At 42.6% G+C, this 17,774-nt stretch overlaps 1 protein-coding gene across 4 annotated transcripts in view; it reads right to left on the bottom strand.

Moving 5' to 3' along the window:
- Nucleotides 1-393: 393 nt before the first annotated feature.
- LOC138259317 (transcription elongation factor SPT5-like) overlaps nt 394-17,774 on the bottom strand; it is a 197,876-nt gene continuing 180,495 nt past the window's right edge. For all 4 annotated transcript variants that reach the window (XM_069206947.1, XM_069206948.1, XM_069206949.1 and 1 more), the window contains exons 24-29: nt 16,730-16,835; nt 16,094-16,255; nt 15,820-15,988; nt 5,393-5,596; nt 2,332-2,427; nt 394-1,628 (exon numbers count right to left, since the gene is read on the bottom strand). In XM_069206947.1, coding sequence (XP_069063048.1) covers nt 1,488-1,628; nt 2,332-2,427; nt 5,393-5,596; nt 15,820-15,988; nt 16,094-16,255; nt 16,730-16,835 — 878 coding nt within the window. In that variant the 3' untranslated portion in view covers nt 394-1,487. The remainder of the gene's footprint in view (nt 1,629-2,331; nt 2,428-5,392; nt 5,597-15,819; nt 15,989-16,093; nt 16,256-16,729; nt 16,836-17,774) is intronic.

Here is a 17,774-nt window from a genome sequence, read left to right as displayed (position 1 = left end):
TGAGTGTAGGACTTTCAGCACCACAGATGAAAGGATATTTAGGCGATTTTGGCCAATCAAAATGGGTTGTATTTGCTGTTCCCAATAGCAATCTGGTGCTTTTAGTTGGCAGGCGGTTCAGCAACTGCCTTACCTCGTCTTGTTATATGGCTCCCACTAAAAGGTCTGACTGCATTAGGACGACAGGAACTTCAGGATGTAGGGACTGAGCCCCTGTACGCCACCAGGAATGGTTGGACCAATTCACCTGGACCCCTAACCTTCATGGAGCGGCAGGTGATTTTGGCGACCTCGAACACGACCACTCTGATTCCCAAGGAAACAATAGAAACAAGTGTTACCCTTTCATTGTTTACTCATGCATGCTCAGGGTAAACACAAGAAAGATAAGAATAAAGGTTTTCAAACGTTTATTGAATTAATCATATTCTTGAATACAGAGAATGAGCTGGTATTATTAGGAGGATGAAAAAGCATTGTATCCAGCATTACTAACATGGTGAGCAGAATAAACAATCCACACATGGCGATCTTTCGTGATTATATTTCTAGGTACTCCTACCTATCACTACCTACACTCTGACAGCATAGTGGGTGTAACCTCTGCCAGATTTCAAAGGGTAGTCTGAGCACCCCCATACCTGGATAGCTGGTCCAGGGAGCCAGTCTGAAATTGAGTTGGCAATCCTCCTTTGCAAGATCAAAGTTCAGCAGAGCTGCATATCGAACACAGGGTCTGGTCCACAACAGTCGTGGCCAGAGTTCTCCTCTGTCCCATAGAAGCCAGTGCACAGTTTATATAATCAAAACCATACAGCGTTAGAGGTGCAGCTCTGATGCGATGATATGTGTAGGTTTTAGAGCTGTCTCCAAACTGATAACACAAGCGGAAGGATATCTTGTTCTATGTTCCTAGCCTTGAACAGGGGGCACAGATTACATGGCGAGACAGGCTTACTGAAAAGAAGCAGTATGTGCAGCATATTCTCAGAATAATATTGTACATGCATAAAAACATGTAAAACACCATTGCTAAAACTATGTCAACCTAAAACAAAGTGAGTCCTAGCAGGCCTCCCAACAGTCTTTTGGTACATTTGAAAAAGGTTATTTAGGAAGGCGGAGGCAGATGTTGCATTTCTGCGTAATGGCATGTGCCGAATGGGAAGATATGGGGAACACGTCAGTATACTGTTTCAGGAAAAGGCCAAGAAAAGACTTTTGGCATCCAAGATGCTTTCATTGAAACAAAAGCTACATAGCAGAGGGCCTGCTCTTCTCAGAGGTTACCCATGAAGATGAGTGAAGTCTTACATTCGGTCTTCATTATGAAGCAAAAGGAAATACATCATGGTCTTTGCTGGCCAGTCACAAGTGCAAGGTTCACAAACAAAAAAGTATACACATCTGGTCCAGAAAAGAAAACATCAGACATCTATCTGTACAGGGGTCCAAGAAGCCTGTCTAAGGATTAAAATGCCATCTTCTTAAGCTTCCAATTTGCCCAGGAACCTTAGGTTGAGGATTTTAAGCTGTTCATCCAGTTCCATCCGGACGATTCCGTCCTCGCCATCAATACTCAGGAGCACACCTGTAGCTTCTCGGTCCTCTCCCAAAATTACCTTCACCTGCAAAAACAAAAAGCCGGAGTCAAACAAAAGGAAAGAAAAAACACCACTTCAAATGAGAATTACATTGTAAAGAAGTCTGAGGAACAGGCACAAAGGGGTATTACCAGAAGTAAGGCATGCGAAAGGGGAAACTCTTGAGTGTTCATCATCTACCACATCACTACTGGCAACAGACACATGGTCCTGATGCACTGCTCCATGTATGACTATATTATGCAATAAACAAAATGGTTGCAAAGTCTTGGTATTGCTGGTTCGCATACTACGTGACATCACAAGCAGAGACATATTACTTCAACTAGCCTCTTCTTAGTAATCACAGGCACTAATAGGGTCATATATTACAAATTCACGACGTATAGACATGAATCCAAATGTAGTGCCTCATGTAAAACATCACACACGTTGTGTCACCACAGCTCAGCAAAGTAAAATCTATTAAATCAGACAAATCAAGAGAAACTTGACTGCATTCATCTCACACATCACATATTCAAGATGCGGGAACTGAAAGGTATTGTATTTTATTACAACACACACCAAACCCAAAGAGTATGGCACCTTTGATATGACACAAAAGGAATATCAGTCAGTATTAAACACTTACAACAGACCATACTGCCAATAATCAGGGTTAGCTTTCTGCATCGTGAGAGTAGTACAAAGTGGCTTAATGAGGTGAGAAGGCACTGATTCCTACCTTATTGTTCTTGGATGGTGTAACGGGTTCCAGGTGTTCCCCAGAGATACTTACTACCTTGTCACCATCCTGCAGGAAAACAGAGCACAATCCGCCCTAGAGAGAAAGAGAGTCAATCAATCGCCTGAAACAATGACCCAGCTTGAGATTATATTTCGACAAAATCTATAAAGGGCCACACTGGAGTTTATCAGAATCCATTGGTAAGGAGTGTGCTCTAGCTTGGAGAACGAAGACCATCAAGTTTTCAGGCATCACCAGCTGACAAAAGAACAGATTCAGATGTTTTTCTAAGTCTATCAGAAGTGGCCTCTTCACTCTTTACATCCGTTTTCTGTACGCTTAAAACTCCCTCATCATGCACATGTAACGCACTGCCCGCGTTCACGTATCTATTTCTACACAGAGGTTTGTCACTGCCTTTGTGCTCATAATTTTCTAATGCAAAGATATATTAATGCCCTATGCCCAGAGTCCCCTCTAATGCAGAGAACAGCAACTGTTATCCTTGAGCACATACCTCTATGTTAAAACATGCAGTCTTTTGAGGGTTCAGTTAAGATTTATAAGCATCTATTTGAAGCTCAAGCGCCTACTGAGCAATTTCATATTCCATGTGACTTCCTAAATATCAGAACGCTCAAGGGTATCTGTTATAACAAGACAAACACTGCAAGTAAAATGAAGATTTATTGCAGGAAAACCAACCCAAGATAGGATCCATGCTCCGTCATCTTACAACTCCCCAACTCTCCCCAACCGCCTTTCTCTCAGAATCTTAGCGTCTCCAAGCTCCAGAAGTAGGTCCTGGAACACAGGGACAGCAAGGTTCCAGGTATGACTCAACTAAGCATTACAACACATCCCCCTCCCTTTACATTGATGTCCCAAAACCCAAACAGAACAAAAACAAAGAAATAAAAGAGATGGGAAAATACAGTGTTGAAATAACCCGCAACTAACAACACGTTAAGAAACCTAGGGCCAGATGTAGGAAGGCATTAGCGCCTCGCAAAGGGCAAAAAAAGCCGTTTGCGAGGCGCTAATGCCCTCACGCGATGCAGAAACACATATTGCGAGTCGGTACCGACTCGCAAAATGTGTTTCAGACTCGCAAATAGGAAGGGGTGTTCCCTACCTATTTGCGAGTCGCACCGCAATGTAAGTTGATTTGTGACCGCGAAAACGGTCGCAAATCAACTCGCAGTTACCATCCACTTGAAGTGGATGGTAACTCATTCGCAAATGGGAAGGGGTCCCCATGGGACCCCTTCCCCTTTGTGAATGCTCACAAGAATATTTTTTCAGAGCAGGCAGTGGTCCCATGGACCACTGCCTACTCTGAAAAAAAACGAAACTAAAAGGTTTCGGTATTTTTTCTATTTGCAGCTCGTTTTCCTTTAAGGAAAACGGGCTGCAAATAGAAAAAAAAAAACTGCTTTATTGCAAAGCAGTCACGGACATGGAGGTCTGCTGTCTCCAGCAGGCCACCATCCCCGTGAGTGCCTAGACTCGCTATGGGGTCGCAAACTGCGACCCACCTCATAAATATTTATGAGGTGGGTCTTTGCGACCCCATAGCGAGTCGCAGAAGGTGTCTGAGACACCTTTCTGCATTCGCTTTTGCGAGGTGCAAATTGCAAGTCGCAGGGACTTGCAATTTGCACCTCGCAAAAGGGAACCTTCCTACATCTGGCCCATAGTCTTTCATCCAGATTGGTTTAGAGCGTAGTCTGGACGGAACATTAGTAGACTCCATGGAAATTTTTGTAGAGAGGTTTCCTCTCCAATCATTCACGGTGGAAGAGCTCTCGACACCAGTAGAAGAGTTCTCCACACCAGATCATTTTGCTATTCTGGATATGCTCCACGCATCCCCATTGTCCACGATCACAAAATTTGTCTTTACTTCCCTGATGCGGAAAGGGCCCTTGAAGGATGATTTACCATTGGTTTTAAAACTCGGATTCTTCACCAACACTAGGTCACCAACCCTCCACCTCACCTTGCCAACACAATGCTTGGCATCAAAGCACAACTTGTAATTGTGTTGGTACTTATCTCGGAGACTAGGTGCCTTATCAAACCTATCTGGGTCCAAATCGACTCGATGTAGAGTGTTGCTGAACCATGCCGGGAATAACTTAGTACGACCCAACCTTCCTCTCATGTACTCAAAAGGGGCAATGTTGGTGATGCTATTTGGAGTGTTACGATGTGCCCACCACAGATCTCTTAGAAGAATGAATAAGGGAGTACTAGTCTCAATAGCTTCCTGCACACAAGCCTTCATCATCCTATTCATACGCTCAGCTAAACCATTTGCCTGTGGCAGGTACAAGGCCGTTCTCAAATGCACAATAGCAAGGGAGTCTAGAAATGTCTTCATATCTTGTGAAATCAACTGCACTCCATTGTCCGTTTCTAAATGACTAGGTATTCCCTCTTTAGAAAACTCTTCTTCCAAAAATTCAATCACAGTACGGGTATCAATTGAATTCACACATTTAGTCACTACCCATTTGGATGCATAATCCACCATGAGCATGACATATCGTTCATTCGGTGGTTACAGATGGAAGGGTCCCATGAAATCAAGACCTAGTTTCACCCAGGGTTTATCCGGGACCTCGACAGGAGAGAGAGGCGCTCTCACCACCACTTTGCTCTTGTCATTATGTGCACAACTCAAGCAATCTTTCACAACAGCTTCAGCTTCACTATCCAGCCCTGGCCACCAATATGAAGATTTATTGCAGGAAAACCAACCCAAGATAGGATCCGTGCTCCGTCAACTTACAACTCCTCAACTCTCCCCAACTGCCTTTCTCTCAGAACCTTAGCGTCTCCATTCAGAAGTAGGTCCTGGAACACAGGGACGGCAAGGTTCCAGGTATGACTCAACTAAGCATTACAACAGTATCTTTACCTTACACAAATTAACAGCCGATCCTGTCTATACGTGGGCACAACAGTAGAAGCTGCAAATTGCATGACCCCCACACCTTGCCGAGAGATCACCCTGTCTGGAGAAGCTTTTTTTTCCAGGTCAATCACTTACTGTCACACTGCGAATTACGCCAGACTGCCCAACCACTTGGTTGTCCACATAGGTGTCTCGAACTTTGACCTGAATGTCAGTGGTGACCCACTCATTGGTACTTTGCTCGATGGATGAGCCAGGCGTGTGTGGGTTATATGCGCCTGGAGACGGGGCACCGGGTGTCATAGGACTGTACCCCACTGGACTTGGACTTGGACTAGCCTGGAAAAACATAAGGGCAGTTCAGAATTTCTTTCCATTCAAAATGGCACAGAATTATAAAATGACAGAGCTGGTATTTTGGTCTGCACGCTGACAACACAGACTTGAATGACTGATAGCAAACGTTTCTTAGTTTTATAAAGGAACCTCATCTTGATTGTTTTGGGGCCTAACAAAAAACAAGTTGTTCCATGCAGATTTGTGTTTCAAGACTCATGAACACAGAATTTAAAGCTTGAAAGTACACAATGAACAACGCAGTCGCATGGATGATTAATTGTGTGCAGTGGAATGAAACAACAGCATATTTCATGGAGAGAGGAGCTAGCAGGGAAACCTTACCTGAAAGGTAATGGTGGATGGCGGCTTTACACTAGGGGATCCTGGCACTATGGAAGAGTAAGAGCTTGGTAACAGAAATGGAGAAACCACAAGAGCCTCCTACCCAGGCTTCCTCACACACAGGGCTTTGAATCTCACTTTAAATGGGTATTAAATGAAGATGGGCTCTTGCTGGACTATATCGGATTAGATGAACTTGTAGCTAGGAAAGACACTTTTCTAAAGTCACAGTGAAATTGTCAATTGGATACTAGTTAAGATTGCTTTGGTCACCAACTTCAATATAATCAAGTGAGCACGTTTTAAGATGGCGTCCACCTTTAAAAAGGTAAGTATAAACATTATAATAGAACACAAATTCAGTTCCAATTAGAACGAAAGACAGTTTTACTTCATTACCTGGTGTAATAAAAACACAGAAAGGATATATAGGATAAGGAAGGATGAAAAGATGGAGCTTTCCGTACTTCATCTGGCAGTATATGAGCATGAAGACTCTAGTTTTGATACATAGGAATGCCTTCATTTTACATAATAATAAGACCAATAAAGAAAGACTTTGGGCGCTGAAATACTCTTGTATATACAATTGGTTTGGACACTGAAAAAGTTGTGAGTATTCTGGATGTCAAAGATATGGGAGAGATTATAATGAAATGATCCTTGGATTTTTGAGTGGAATAAAGGACAAAGGGCAATGTCTTAGGGTGAATGTGACTTTTATGAACATTAAACATTTTTTGGAATTTTGCTTATTTCCTTTATGTTTTTATAACTTCTGGTGATAATTTGAAATTTAAGCTATTTTATAGGTTTTCACCTGTAAGAGATTCTAATGAAACAAAATGCATTGGCATGGAGATTATTAGCCTTTTCAATGTGAGAAACAAATTATATATATATATATATATATATATATACATATATACACACACACAAAAGGAACCCGAAATACTGAGGCTCAAAAAAGTGGCGGTCCGACCATGGTTTCGGGAAAAAACATACATGAGACAAAAACAAATTCTTGTAAAAACAAGAAAGGTCAGGACACTTCCAGTGAAGTTGAAGCTTTTACTTCTGTGAACAAGGCTACGGCTGAAACGCGTTGGGAGGAAGTATCTGTATGACAGTAAAAGCTTCAACTTCACTGGATGTGTCCTGACCTTTCTTGTTTTTACAAGAATTTGTTTTTGTCATATATATATATATGGAAAATGTCTCTTACCCAGTGTACATCTGTTCGTGGGATGCAGTGCTGCAGATTCACATGCTGTGCATATATCGCCATCTAGTGTTGGGCACAGAGTGTTGCAAGTTGTTTTCCAGTCACAAGATCGAGTGACTCCTTCTCTCCTCCGTGATAGTGCGCATGGGCATCGACTCCTTTGTTAGATTGTTTTCCCGCAGAAGGGTGAAGTGAGGAGTGAAGAATTGTATATGTACAAATATATATAGAAAGTAAAGAAGATGTCCATGCAATGTATATACATATCTACATATTAATAAATTACTACAACGACTACAGGCTGCCGGGGAGGAGGGAGGGCGCATGTGAATCTGCAGCACTACATGCCACAAACAGATGTACACTAGGTAAGTGACATTTTCCGTTCTATGGCATGTGCAGCTGCAGATACACATGCTGTGCACAGACTGAAAAGCAGTCCCTCTCCTAAGTAAGTGGTGGTTAGCCTGTGGGAGTTGAAGTAGTTTGAAATAGTGTTTTAAGCACCTCTTGACCAACATTTGCTTGTTGCCGAGATAACACATCCACACAGTAGTGTTTAGTGAATGTGTGTGGTGTGGACCATGTGACTGCTTTGCATATGTCTGCCATTGGTATATTTCCCAAGAATGCCATTGAAGCTCTTTTCTTTCTAGTAGAATGTGCTTTTTGCTTTAAAATAGCAAGTTTGAAAACACTTTACTATCCATATGGCCAATCCTTGTTTGGAAATGGGATTACCCTTATGAGGCTGATGGAAAGCAATACAAAGTTGTTTAGATTTTCTAAAGTCTTTCATTCTGTCTATATAACACATGAGAGCTCTTTTAAGATCAAGCAAGAGAACGGAGAGCTCTTTCAGCAACTGAATCTGGATGTGGAAAGAAGACTGGCAATTCCATTGACTGATTAATATGAAATGGTGAAACCACTTTGGGTAAAAATGTTGGATTTGTCCTAAGTACTATTTTGTGTTTGTGTGCTTGGAAAAAGGGTTCTTCTAAAGTGAATGCTTGAATTTCACTTACTCTTCATAAGGAAGTAATTGCTACCAGAAAAGCAACCTTCCATGAGAGAAACTGACGAGCGCAAGAATGCATGGGTTCAGAAGGTGGCCCCAGATGTCTTGTGAGCAAAATGTTAAGATTCCATGCAGAAGATGGTGGAGCTGTAGGTGGAATAATTCTTTTAAGACCTTCCATAAAAGCTTTTTGACAGGAACTCTAAACAGAGAGGTGTGTTGTTTGTTTTGGAGGTAGGCTGAAATTGCTATTAAATTAATTTTAATAGATAGATATGCAAGATTTGCTTTTTGTAAATGAAGCAAATAACATACAATACCCTGTACTGATGCTTTAAGTGGGTCAATTTGTTTAGGTTGGCAGTAATATACAAAATGTTTCCATTTATGTGCATAGCACTGCCTGTTTGAAGGTTTACATGCTTGTTTTCGAATGTCCATACATTCTGGTGGAAGCTGTAGATATTCAAATTCTATGACCTCAGGAGCCAAATCGCCAGTTTGAGCATACTGTGATTGGGATGCCTGATCTGACCCTTGTTTTGAGTCAATAAGTCTGGTCAGTTTGTAAGCTTGTGATGTGGTGCTACCGACAGATCCAATAGTGTTGTATGCCAATGTTGACGTGCCCAAGTGGGAGCTATGAGTATCATACTGAGGGAAGTGTGACGGATCTTGTTGACCAGAAACTGAATTAATGGGAGAGGGGGAAAAGCGTAAGCAAATATCCCTGACCAATTCATCCAGGGAGCATTGCCCTTCGATTGAGTGTGTGGGTATCTGGATGCAAAGTTTTGGCATTTTGCATTTTTGCTTGTCGCAAAAAGATCTATGTTTGGTGTTCCCCACATTTGAAAGTAATATTGAATTACTTGTGGGTGAATCTCCCATTCGTGTATTTGTTGCTGCGTCCTGCTTAAGAGGTCCGCTAGCTGGTTGTGTATCCCTTGGATGAATTCTGCTAGCAGGTGAATGTGATTGTGAATTGCCCATTCCCAAATTGTTTGTGCTAGAAATGAGAATTGGGATGAGTGTCCCCCCCACTGTTTTTGCAGATAATACATTCAATGTCATGTTGTCCAACCTACACTGTTTTGTGTATGATCTGCAGTTGGAATGCTTTGATGGCTAAGAACACTGCCATCAATTCCAAGTGGTTTATGTGGTAAGTTTGCTGGACTGAATCCCATTCCCCCTGTATTGTAAGATTGTTGAGATGGGCTCCCCAAACTGTCATTGATGCATCTGTGGTGATTATGGTCTGTGGCACAGGGTCCTGAAATGGCCGCCCTTTTGATAAGTTGGTTTGATTCCACCATTGCAGAGATTTGCAGTGTCTGGCGGTCCAACAACACTAGATCCTGTAATTGACCCTGTACTTGAGACCATTGTTGCGAGAGACACTGTTGCAGTGGTCTCATGTTTATACGTGCATTGGGCACTATTGCTATGCATGATGCCATCATTCCCAATAGCTTCATGACAAACCTTACTGTGTAAGTTCGATTGACCTGCAATTGGGATATGAGAGTGTGCAACGCTTGGATTCATTGTGGAATTGGGTAGGCTATTGCTGACTGAGTGTTCAGAATTGCTCCCAGATAAGGTTGAATTTGTGCTGGCTGAAGGTGAGATTTCTGGTAATTGATTGTGAACCCTAATTTGTGTAGGGTATTTATTGTGTATTGTGTGTGCTGTTGACAGTTTTGAATGGTGCTGGCTTTTATTAACCAGTCTCCAGATAAGGGAAGACATGTATGTACTGTCTTCTGAGGTATGCTGCAACTACTGCTAGACATTTTGTGAATACCCTTGGTGCTGTTGTTACTCCAAAGGGCAGTACTTTGAATTGATAGTGCTTGCCTGCTATCAGAAACCTTAAATACTTGCAGTGTGCTGGATGTATAGGAATGTGGAAGTAAGCGTCCTTTATATCTAATGCTGTCATGTAGTCTTGTTTTTGTAACAAAGGAATGACATCATGTAGAGTGACCATGTGGAAATGCTCTGACAGAATCTATTGATTTTAGAGGTCAAAGATGGTCTGAGTGTGCCATCCTTTTTTGGTATGAGGAAGTATGTAGAATATACCCCTGTACATTGCTGACTGATAGGCACCATTTCTATTGCACCTTTGGGGCTGCAGGGAAATTCACCGCTTTAATGAAGTGGAGGCACCTCTTGCGGCAGGAGATTTACCTCTGGATCTGAAAGTGTGTCCTCTGTAAGAGCCTCTGAAAGATCCTCTGGGATAATATTGTTGTCCCTGTTTTAGTTGGGACGTTGAGGCCTCTGAAGTGTGTGGCTTAAACTCTCCTCTAAATTGAGGTTTACGAAATGAGCCCTGAAAAGGGCTCCCATGGCCTTTGCTGTATCAGAGTCCCTTTTCAATTTGTCAATAGTTGTATCCACCTCCGGTCCAAAGAGTTGCTGCTTATTAAAAGGCAAAATAAAGGACCGCTTGTTGTATTTCAGGCTTAAAGCCTGAGGACCTCAACCAAGCATGTCACCTAATTGTGACACTAGTGTTTATTCCTCTAGCTGCCATATCAGCTGCGTCTAGTGCTGATCGGATCTGATTATTAGCAATGGCTTGTCCCTCTTTCACTACCTGCTGTGCACTTTTCTGATGTTCAGGAACTCCTGCATCTCTTCCCAATGTGCCCTGTCACACCTGGTTAAGAGAGCTTGGGAGTTAGCAATTTGTCACTGATTTGCAGCCTGAGTTGCTACTGTTTTGCCTGCTGCATCGAATTTAAAGCATTCTTTATCAAGGGGAGAAGCATCCCCTGTGGACTGGCTATTTGCCTGGTTTCTGGCTGCACCGACTATGATGGAATCTGACGGTAACTGTTGTGAAATAAAAATTCAATCAGTTGGTACAGTTTTATATTTTTTATCTATTCTAGGTGTATTATACCCTGGCCTTCACTGGTTCTTTGAAACTGCCATCAGCATGTTTTAGCATACCCAAACATTGGCAAACATTGATATTGTTCGTGAGTTGAGGAAAGAGTGTTAAATAGAAAATCCTCTTCTATTGGCTCAGAGTGCATGTGTACACTGTGATAGGCGGCTGCTCTGGAAATGACCTGATTAAAAGCTGTGGTATCCTCAGGTGGAGACTGTCTTGTGGGATACAAATCAGGATAACTGAGTAGAATTGGGCCAGAGTCATGCAAGTCCCATGGATCCATGTTGTAAATACTATCACCCATATAGTCCCCATGTGAAGAAGCATGAGACTGTGTGGGTGAAGTTGGTGGTGGTGGAGTATGAGGTGGTGGAGAAGAGGGAAGATAAGGTGAATGCGGTGGAGAAAGCGGTACAGTCTTTGGCTTTATGTTTAAAGATTTTCGCCAGTGAAGGGCCAGCATTCAAACTCTCTTGGAATGCTAATTTCCTCTTTGTAATTGGAGGAGGAGAGGCAATAATCTTTCCAGTCTCTTTCTGGATTTGAATCCTCCTTTGTTTTTGGTCCATGACCTCAAGAATGGGTCTAATGTCTTTTTGATCTCCCTCCTGTTCTAAAGATGAAATCTGTTTTCTGCCTCCTAATGAATGCTCCGAAAGCTTGGTGGCAGCATGCTTCATACGGGCCAACAAAGTGGTCTGATCGGTAGGGGAAAGTGTTTTTTGGCTCTGAAGAGGGGCTTTCATTTTTGACTCCGAAGAGGAGCGTGGATGTTTCGGCTCCGATGTGGTATGAAGCTGACTCGGTTCCAAAGTGGAAGCCTCCATCTTTCGAATTGATGCCAAAACAGGCGTGACAGTCTGTTCGTGGGAGTGATTCTTGGCCTTTTTCAGTGCTGAACCCGAGGGTCGGTTGACGATTTGTTGCTTTTGGGTCAAACCATGGCCAGCAAGCAGTGGTAGACCTATGGCCTTCTGTGATTTCTTAATTTGTTTTTGATGGGAAGGAGTTGGTGTACTCACGTACTATACCACAGAGAGTACCTGGCTGTCTCGAATGGAGACTGCAGTGTGTGCCTGTTCCTCACCAAATATTGTATTGTATTGTATTGTAATCGTATTTATATAGCGCTTACTACCCCTGACGAGGCGTCGAAGCGCTTTTCGATGAGTAGCACGCTACTCCGGTACCCAACAAGAATTAGTGATGGATTAGTATAATTTAATAAGGAGTACAGTTTTAGTATTATTATGAGTTAACTTGAGTTGCAGATATGAGAGTTTGTTAGTTAGATTGACTGGAGTAATGGAGGGGTGGAGGAGGAAAGAAATCCAGAAGTGTTAATTGGGAGTTTATCCTACATTTACTCAATCCAAAAATATGTCAGGTTTTTGTCTGACAGACTTCGATGCTATCTCCAATCGCCTTGCTCTTCGATCTTGTAAGGTCCTCTTCGATCGAAAAGACCGACATGCCTTGCAGGTCTCTTCTTGGTGGTCGGGAGAAAGGCAGAGGTTGCACACCGAATGATGGTCGGTGTAAGGGAACTTGGTGTGCAAGGAGGACAGAATCGAAATGGAGTCCGATCCATGAGCCTATGATGCTGTAGGCACGAGAAGGGCGCGGGCACCCGAAAGGGAGCTTAATCGATCCCGACGCCACAATCGGATTGAGTGTAGTCAGAAACGCGATCGAATACGATACCGACGTTAAGAAAAATGAAAGAGAAGTTCAGATAGTACTGAAGCAAAAGTGCCAGAGCAAGAGGGAACACATCCGAACCCGACCATGGAAAGAAAACAATCTAACAAAGGAGTCAATGCCCATGTGCACTATCACCGAGAGGAGGACTCACTCGATCTCGTGACATGAAAAAAAGCTTCTTCGAAGAAAAACAACTTGTAACACTCCGAGCCCAACATCAGATGGCGATATATGCACAGCATGTGTATCTGCAGCTACATATGCCATTGAACATATATATTTATATGTATATATATAAATATATATACAGGGAGTGCAGAATTATTAGGCAAATGAGTATTTTGACCACATCATCCTCTTTATGCATGTTGTCTTACTCCAAGCTGTATAGGCTCGAAAGCCTACTACCAATTAAGCATATTAGGTGATGTGCATCTCTGTAATGAGAAGGGGTGTGGTCTAATGACATCAACACCCTATATCAGGTGTGCATAATTATTAGGCAACTTCCTTTCCTTTGGCAAAATGGGTCAAAAGAAGGACTTGACAGGCTCAGAAAAGTCAAAAATAGTGAGATATCTTGCAGAGGGATGCAGCACTCTTAAAATTGCAAAGCTTCTGAAGCGTGATCATCGAACAATCAAGCGTTTCATTCAAAATAGTCAACAGGGTCGCAAGAAGCGTGTGGAAAAACCAAGGCGCAAAATAACTGCCCATGAACTGAGAAAAGTCAAGCGTGCAGCTGCCACGATGCCACTTGCCACCAGTTTGGCCATATTTCAGAGCTGCAACATCACTAGAGTGCCCAAAAGCACAAGGTGTGCAATACTCAGAGACATGGCCAAGGTAAGAAAGGCTGAAAGACGACCACCACTGAACAGGACACACAAGCTGAAACGTCAAGACTGGGCCAAGAAATATCTCAAGACTGATTTTTCTAAGGTTTTATGGACTGATGAAATGAGAGTGAGTCTTGATGGGCCAGATGGATGGGCCCGTGGCTGGATTGGTAAAGGGCAGAGAGCTCCAGTCCGACTCAGACGCCAGCAAGGTAGAGGTGGAGTACTGGTTTGGGCTGGTATCATCAAAGATGAGCTTGTGGGGCCTTTTCGGGTTGAGGATGGAGTCAAGCTCAACTCCCAGTCCTACTGCCAGTTCCTGGAAGACACCTTCTTCAAGCAGTGGTACAGGAAGAAGCCTGCATCCTTCAAGAAAAACATGATTTTCATGCAGGGCAATGCTCCATCACACGCGTCCAAGTACTCCACAGCGTGGCTGGCAAGAAAGGGTATAAAAGAAGGAAATCTAATGACATGGCCTCCTTGTTCACCTGATCTGAACCCCATTGAGAACCTGTGGTCCATCATCAAATGTGAGATTTACAAGGAGGGAAAACAGTACACCTCTCTGAACAGTGTCTGGGAGGCTGTGGTTGCTGCTGCACGCAATGTTGATGGTGAACAGATCAAAACACTGACAGAATCCATGGATGGCAGGCTTTTGAGTGTCCTTGCAAAGAAAGGTGGCTATATTGGTCACTGATTTGTTTTTGTTTTGTTTTTGAATGTCAGAAATGTATATTTGTGAATGTTGAGATGTTATATTGGTTTCACTGGTAATAATAAATAATTGAAATGGGTATATATTTGTTTTTTGTTAAGTTGCCTAATAATTATGCACAGTAATAGTCACCTGCACACACAGATATCCCCCTAACATAGCTAAAACTAAAAACAAACTAAAAACTACTTCCAAAAATATTCAGCTTTGATATTAATGAGTTTTTTGGGTTCATTGAGAACATGGTTGTTGTTCAATAATAAAATTAATCCACAAAAATACAACTTGCCTAATAATTCTGCACTCCCTGTATATATGATGGAAAATTGTTGAAAGGTATTTACAAATTGGTTTCAAATGTGAAATATAGATGTGCTTATAAGAATGAAAATCATGCCACAGGACTACAAAGACTTAATGCACGTTACTGTTTTATGTTTAAGATTTTCACCCCCTCACAAAGTATTTTATGATCAGGATAGCAGCCCATTACCAGCAGCACCTAAATTATATAATAAATAATAATAATATAATTGAATAAAGTCTGCGTGCATGGATAACGTTCAATAAAGAGGTCAAAGAAAACCATTTTTGAAAAATGTAATTACTTATTTTGCCTACAGAATGGAATCATTATTTGTAGGATTCAGAACAAAATAGCACATAAAATCACACTGCCAGCCTAAGTCTCCCATGCGTTTGTATTTCTAAAGAGCATATGTGCACAAGCATGCTGCTCCAGCTGTCTTATAGTGGCTGTGCATCACTTTGTGGCTGTAAATCTTCTACCGTGGGCAGGCTGGGATGTGCCGCTGGGTGCAGGCGCTAGTGGACGTGCTTAACAGTAGGATTCAGCTGGCTCCCAATTACCCTATGTGGAAATGTATAACATGCACCCCAAAGTCAGAAACATCAAGCGTTCTCATGACACTTAATACTAAGGTCTCTCCAATGTCAATGCAGATCATCATTTCAACCTGAGCCATCGAATATTAAAAAGAGTGGACACCAGCAGCAACCTATAAGACAAATGGGTACAGAGTGTAACACTATCACAGAAATTATTAATCACATTGCTGCCAAGTGACCCATGGTCATGTGACACTGTCAGAACGTCATGGCGTTTCAACCAAAACCTCGCCTTCTGAGAATTTTACATTTGTTTTGCATGGGTGGGCTTACCAGTGCCAGGATGCAAACATCTCTTGTCTCAATATGAACTTGTTGAATTTGTTTATGGACCGACGGGGAGGGGAGGGGGTTGAGGGTGTTGGAGGCAAATAGCCAAGGTGTTAGGTGGAATGGTTTAGTAAGTTAACTGAAGAATTAATTTCTGATTATAGTACTTGGTAGAAAAATACTGACATCTCACTAAGTAAATCACATCGCATGCTGTTCTCTGAAAGGTGTCCCAATCTGAATCTCAATTATCAGATCACCATGTCAACAAACAATACCTGGTACGCCATGGGTGAGGGGGTTGGATGATAGCTGGCAGGCGAGAGAGTATTTGGGTAGCCAACAGGACTTGGTGCCACTTGGTGGTAACTCTGTGGACTTGGACTTGGTTGGTAGGACCCTTGTGGAGATGGTGCAGCATATGGGGAGAACTGGTCTGTATTGTACCTGGAGGAAGATAGGTTAGTGAAATGAGAGGAGAGTACTGAACTGCAAGCCCATTATGGCCTTATAAAGTGGGGAGACTATTCCTACAATGGGAAGAATACTCACATTGCTGGCGTGCCTGGTGTTTGAGGGTTGTACGGTGGATTAACCGGCGGGGATGGCACATCTGGATAGCCTGGCGTCTGTGGGTTTGGAGTCCCAACATATCCTGTCGGAGAGGGTGAGGGTTCATCGTCAAAAGCAAACTCGTATTCTTCTGCCTCAGCCCTAAAGAGCACAAAAGATTATGAACTTTATAGAAACACTAGTTATGACTCTATGACAAGATTTCCCCACTATAAGCTCACATTTGCTTTTCATCAAAGAATGCTGCCGCTCTGATACGGTCTCATGGAATCAGTTTTGGGACCGGTAGGAAGGGTCTTCAATTCTTATGTAACATTCTTGATTCTTTCAGAGGTATCCATAACTGGTGGGAAAGCCTGAAATACTTAAGGCCTCTTTATCTTTGTTCTGCTCTCAATGACTGGTGCACTTATGCTGACAAAAAGTAATCATCATTTAAGATTGCTTGCCTAGCATGGTGATCATTAAAGTCTCCTGCCTAAAATATTGTACACGGTCAGGGGGTGGTTTCCTTAGGTATGAGGATATAATATAACAGCATGACTAATAAATACTTCACAAAGGAGATGCTTAATTTGAACCTCCGTAGGAAACAGGGAAGGCAATCCCACCAACCTGGAGGGTGTGTTAGGGTTGATTGGATCCCAGGCTCCACTCTGTGCTGGCGTCCGGCTGCCATCATGGAGAGGCGTCTGCGAACCATAGTGAGGTGTTCGGCTTCCTGAAAAGAGTTTAGAGACGGTATCCAGTTTACAGATGTGAAAGGAAAAAGGTAATCCATTAATGATACTAGCAAGGGAAAGTTACTTATATGTAATACTGAGTCTGCAGCTGGTTGTCTTATTGAATTACACAGAATGCAAAATCCTGCGAGCTAGCCATTTGCTTTAGAATAGTCCTTCAAAAATGGAAGGTATCAAGGTGGGAGAATTAAAATAACCAGATCCCTGTGTAATATTGATCAGAAACTTGCATGCCAATGAAGATAGTGCTATATTCAGTTTATTTGTTGTGGAGCAGTTACATAATTTCCCTAATGGACCTAGTAGAACCTTTTAATGGAAGTGGCAAAGAAGTTGCTGCAATTGTATTATATGTCGCACCTGTGCAATGTGTCTAAAGTGGGAGATCGAACCATAGTGTTTACCAAATGTTTGCACTAAGAAAGCACCTTTCCTACCAACACGTTTTAATATTTTGTTCCTCGTTTGCAGGACCATGGGTAATAATTACATCTGCCTGGGGGCTCAGTGGGGATAAATTGTATTCTGTTTTCCCTAAAAATATATTTCTATGATGAAGTAATCCTGCAAAACCAGTTTTGACTGGAAAAGGGTAAAAACAGGACAAAATGAATAAGAAAATATGTGTTTTATACACAAAGAAAGGCAACATTGTAAATGCAGTTAGGAGCCAGAGATGGTAAACAGACAAAGGGGGTGATTCCTACTTTGGCCAGAACACCGCTGCGCGGTCAAAAGACCGCCGCGGTGATTCTGGCTTTTCCGCTGGGCTGGCGGGCGACCGCCAGAAGGCCGCCCGCCAGCCCAGCGGGAAAGCGCCTTCAACGAGGAAGCCGGCTCCGAATGGAGCCGGTGGAGTTGAAGGCATGCGACGGGTGCAGTAGCACCCGTCGCGATTTTCAGTGTCTGCTTGGCAG

The sequence above is a fragment of the Pleurodeles waltl genome, chromosome 9 (assembly GCF_031143425.1).
Source record: "Pleurodeles waltl isolate 20211129_DDA chromosome 9, aPleWal1.hap1.20221129, whole genome shotgun sequence".
NCBI lineage: Eukaryota > Metazoa > Chordata > Amphibia > Caudata > Salamandridae > Pleurodeles > Pleurodeles waltl.
Note: the sequence above shows the minus strand (reverse complement) of the source record. Positions and strands in the feature narration are given on the sequence as shown.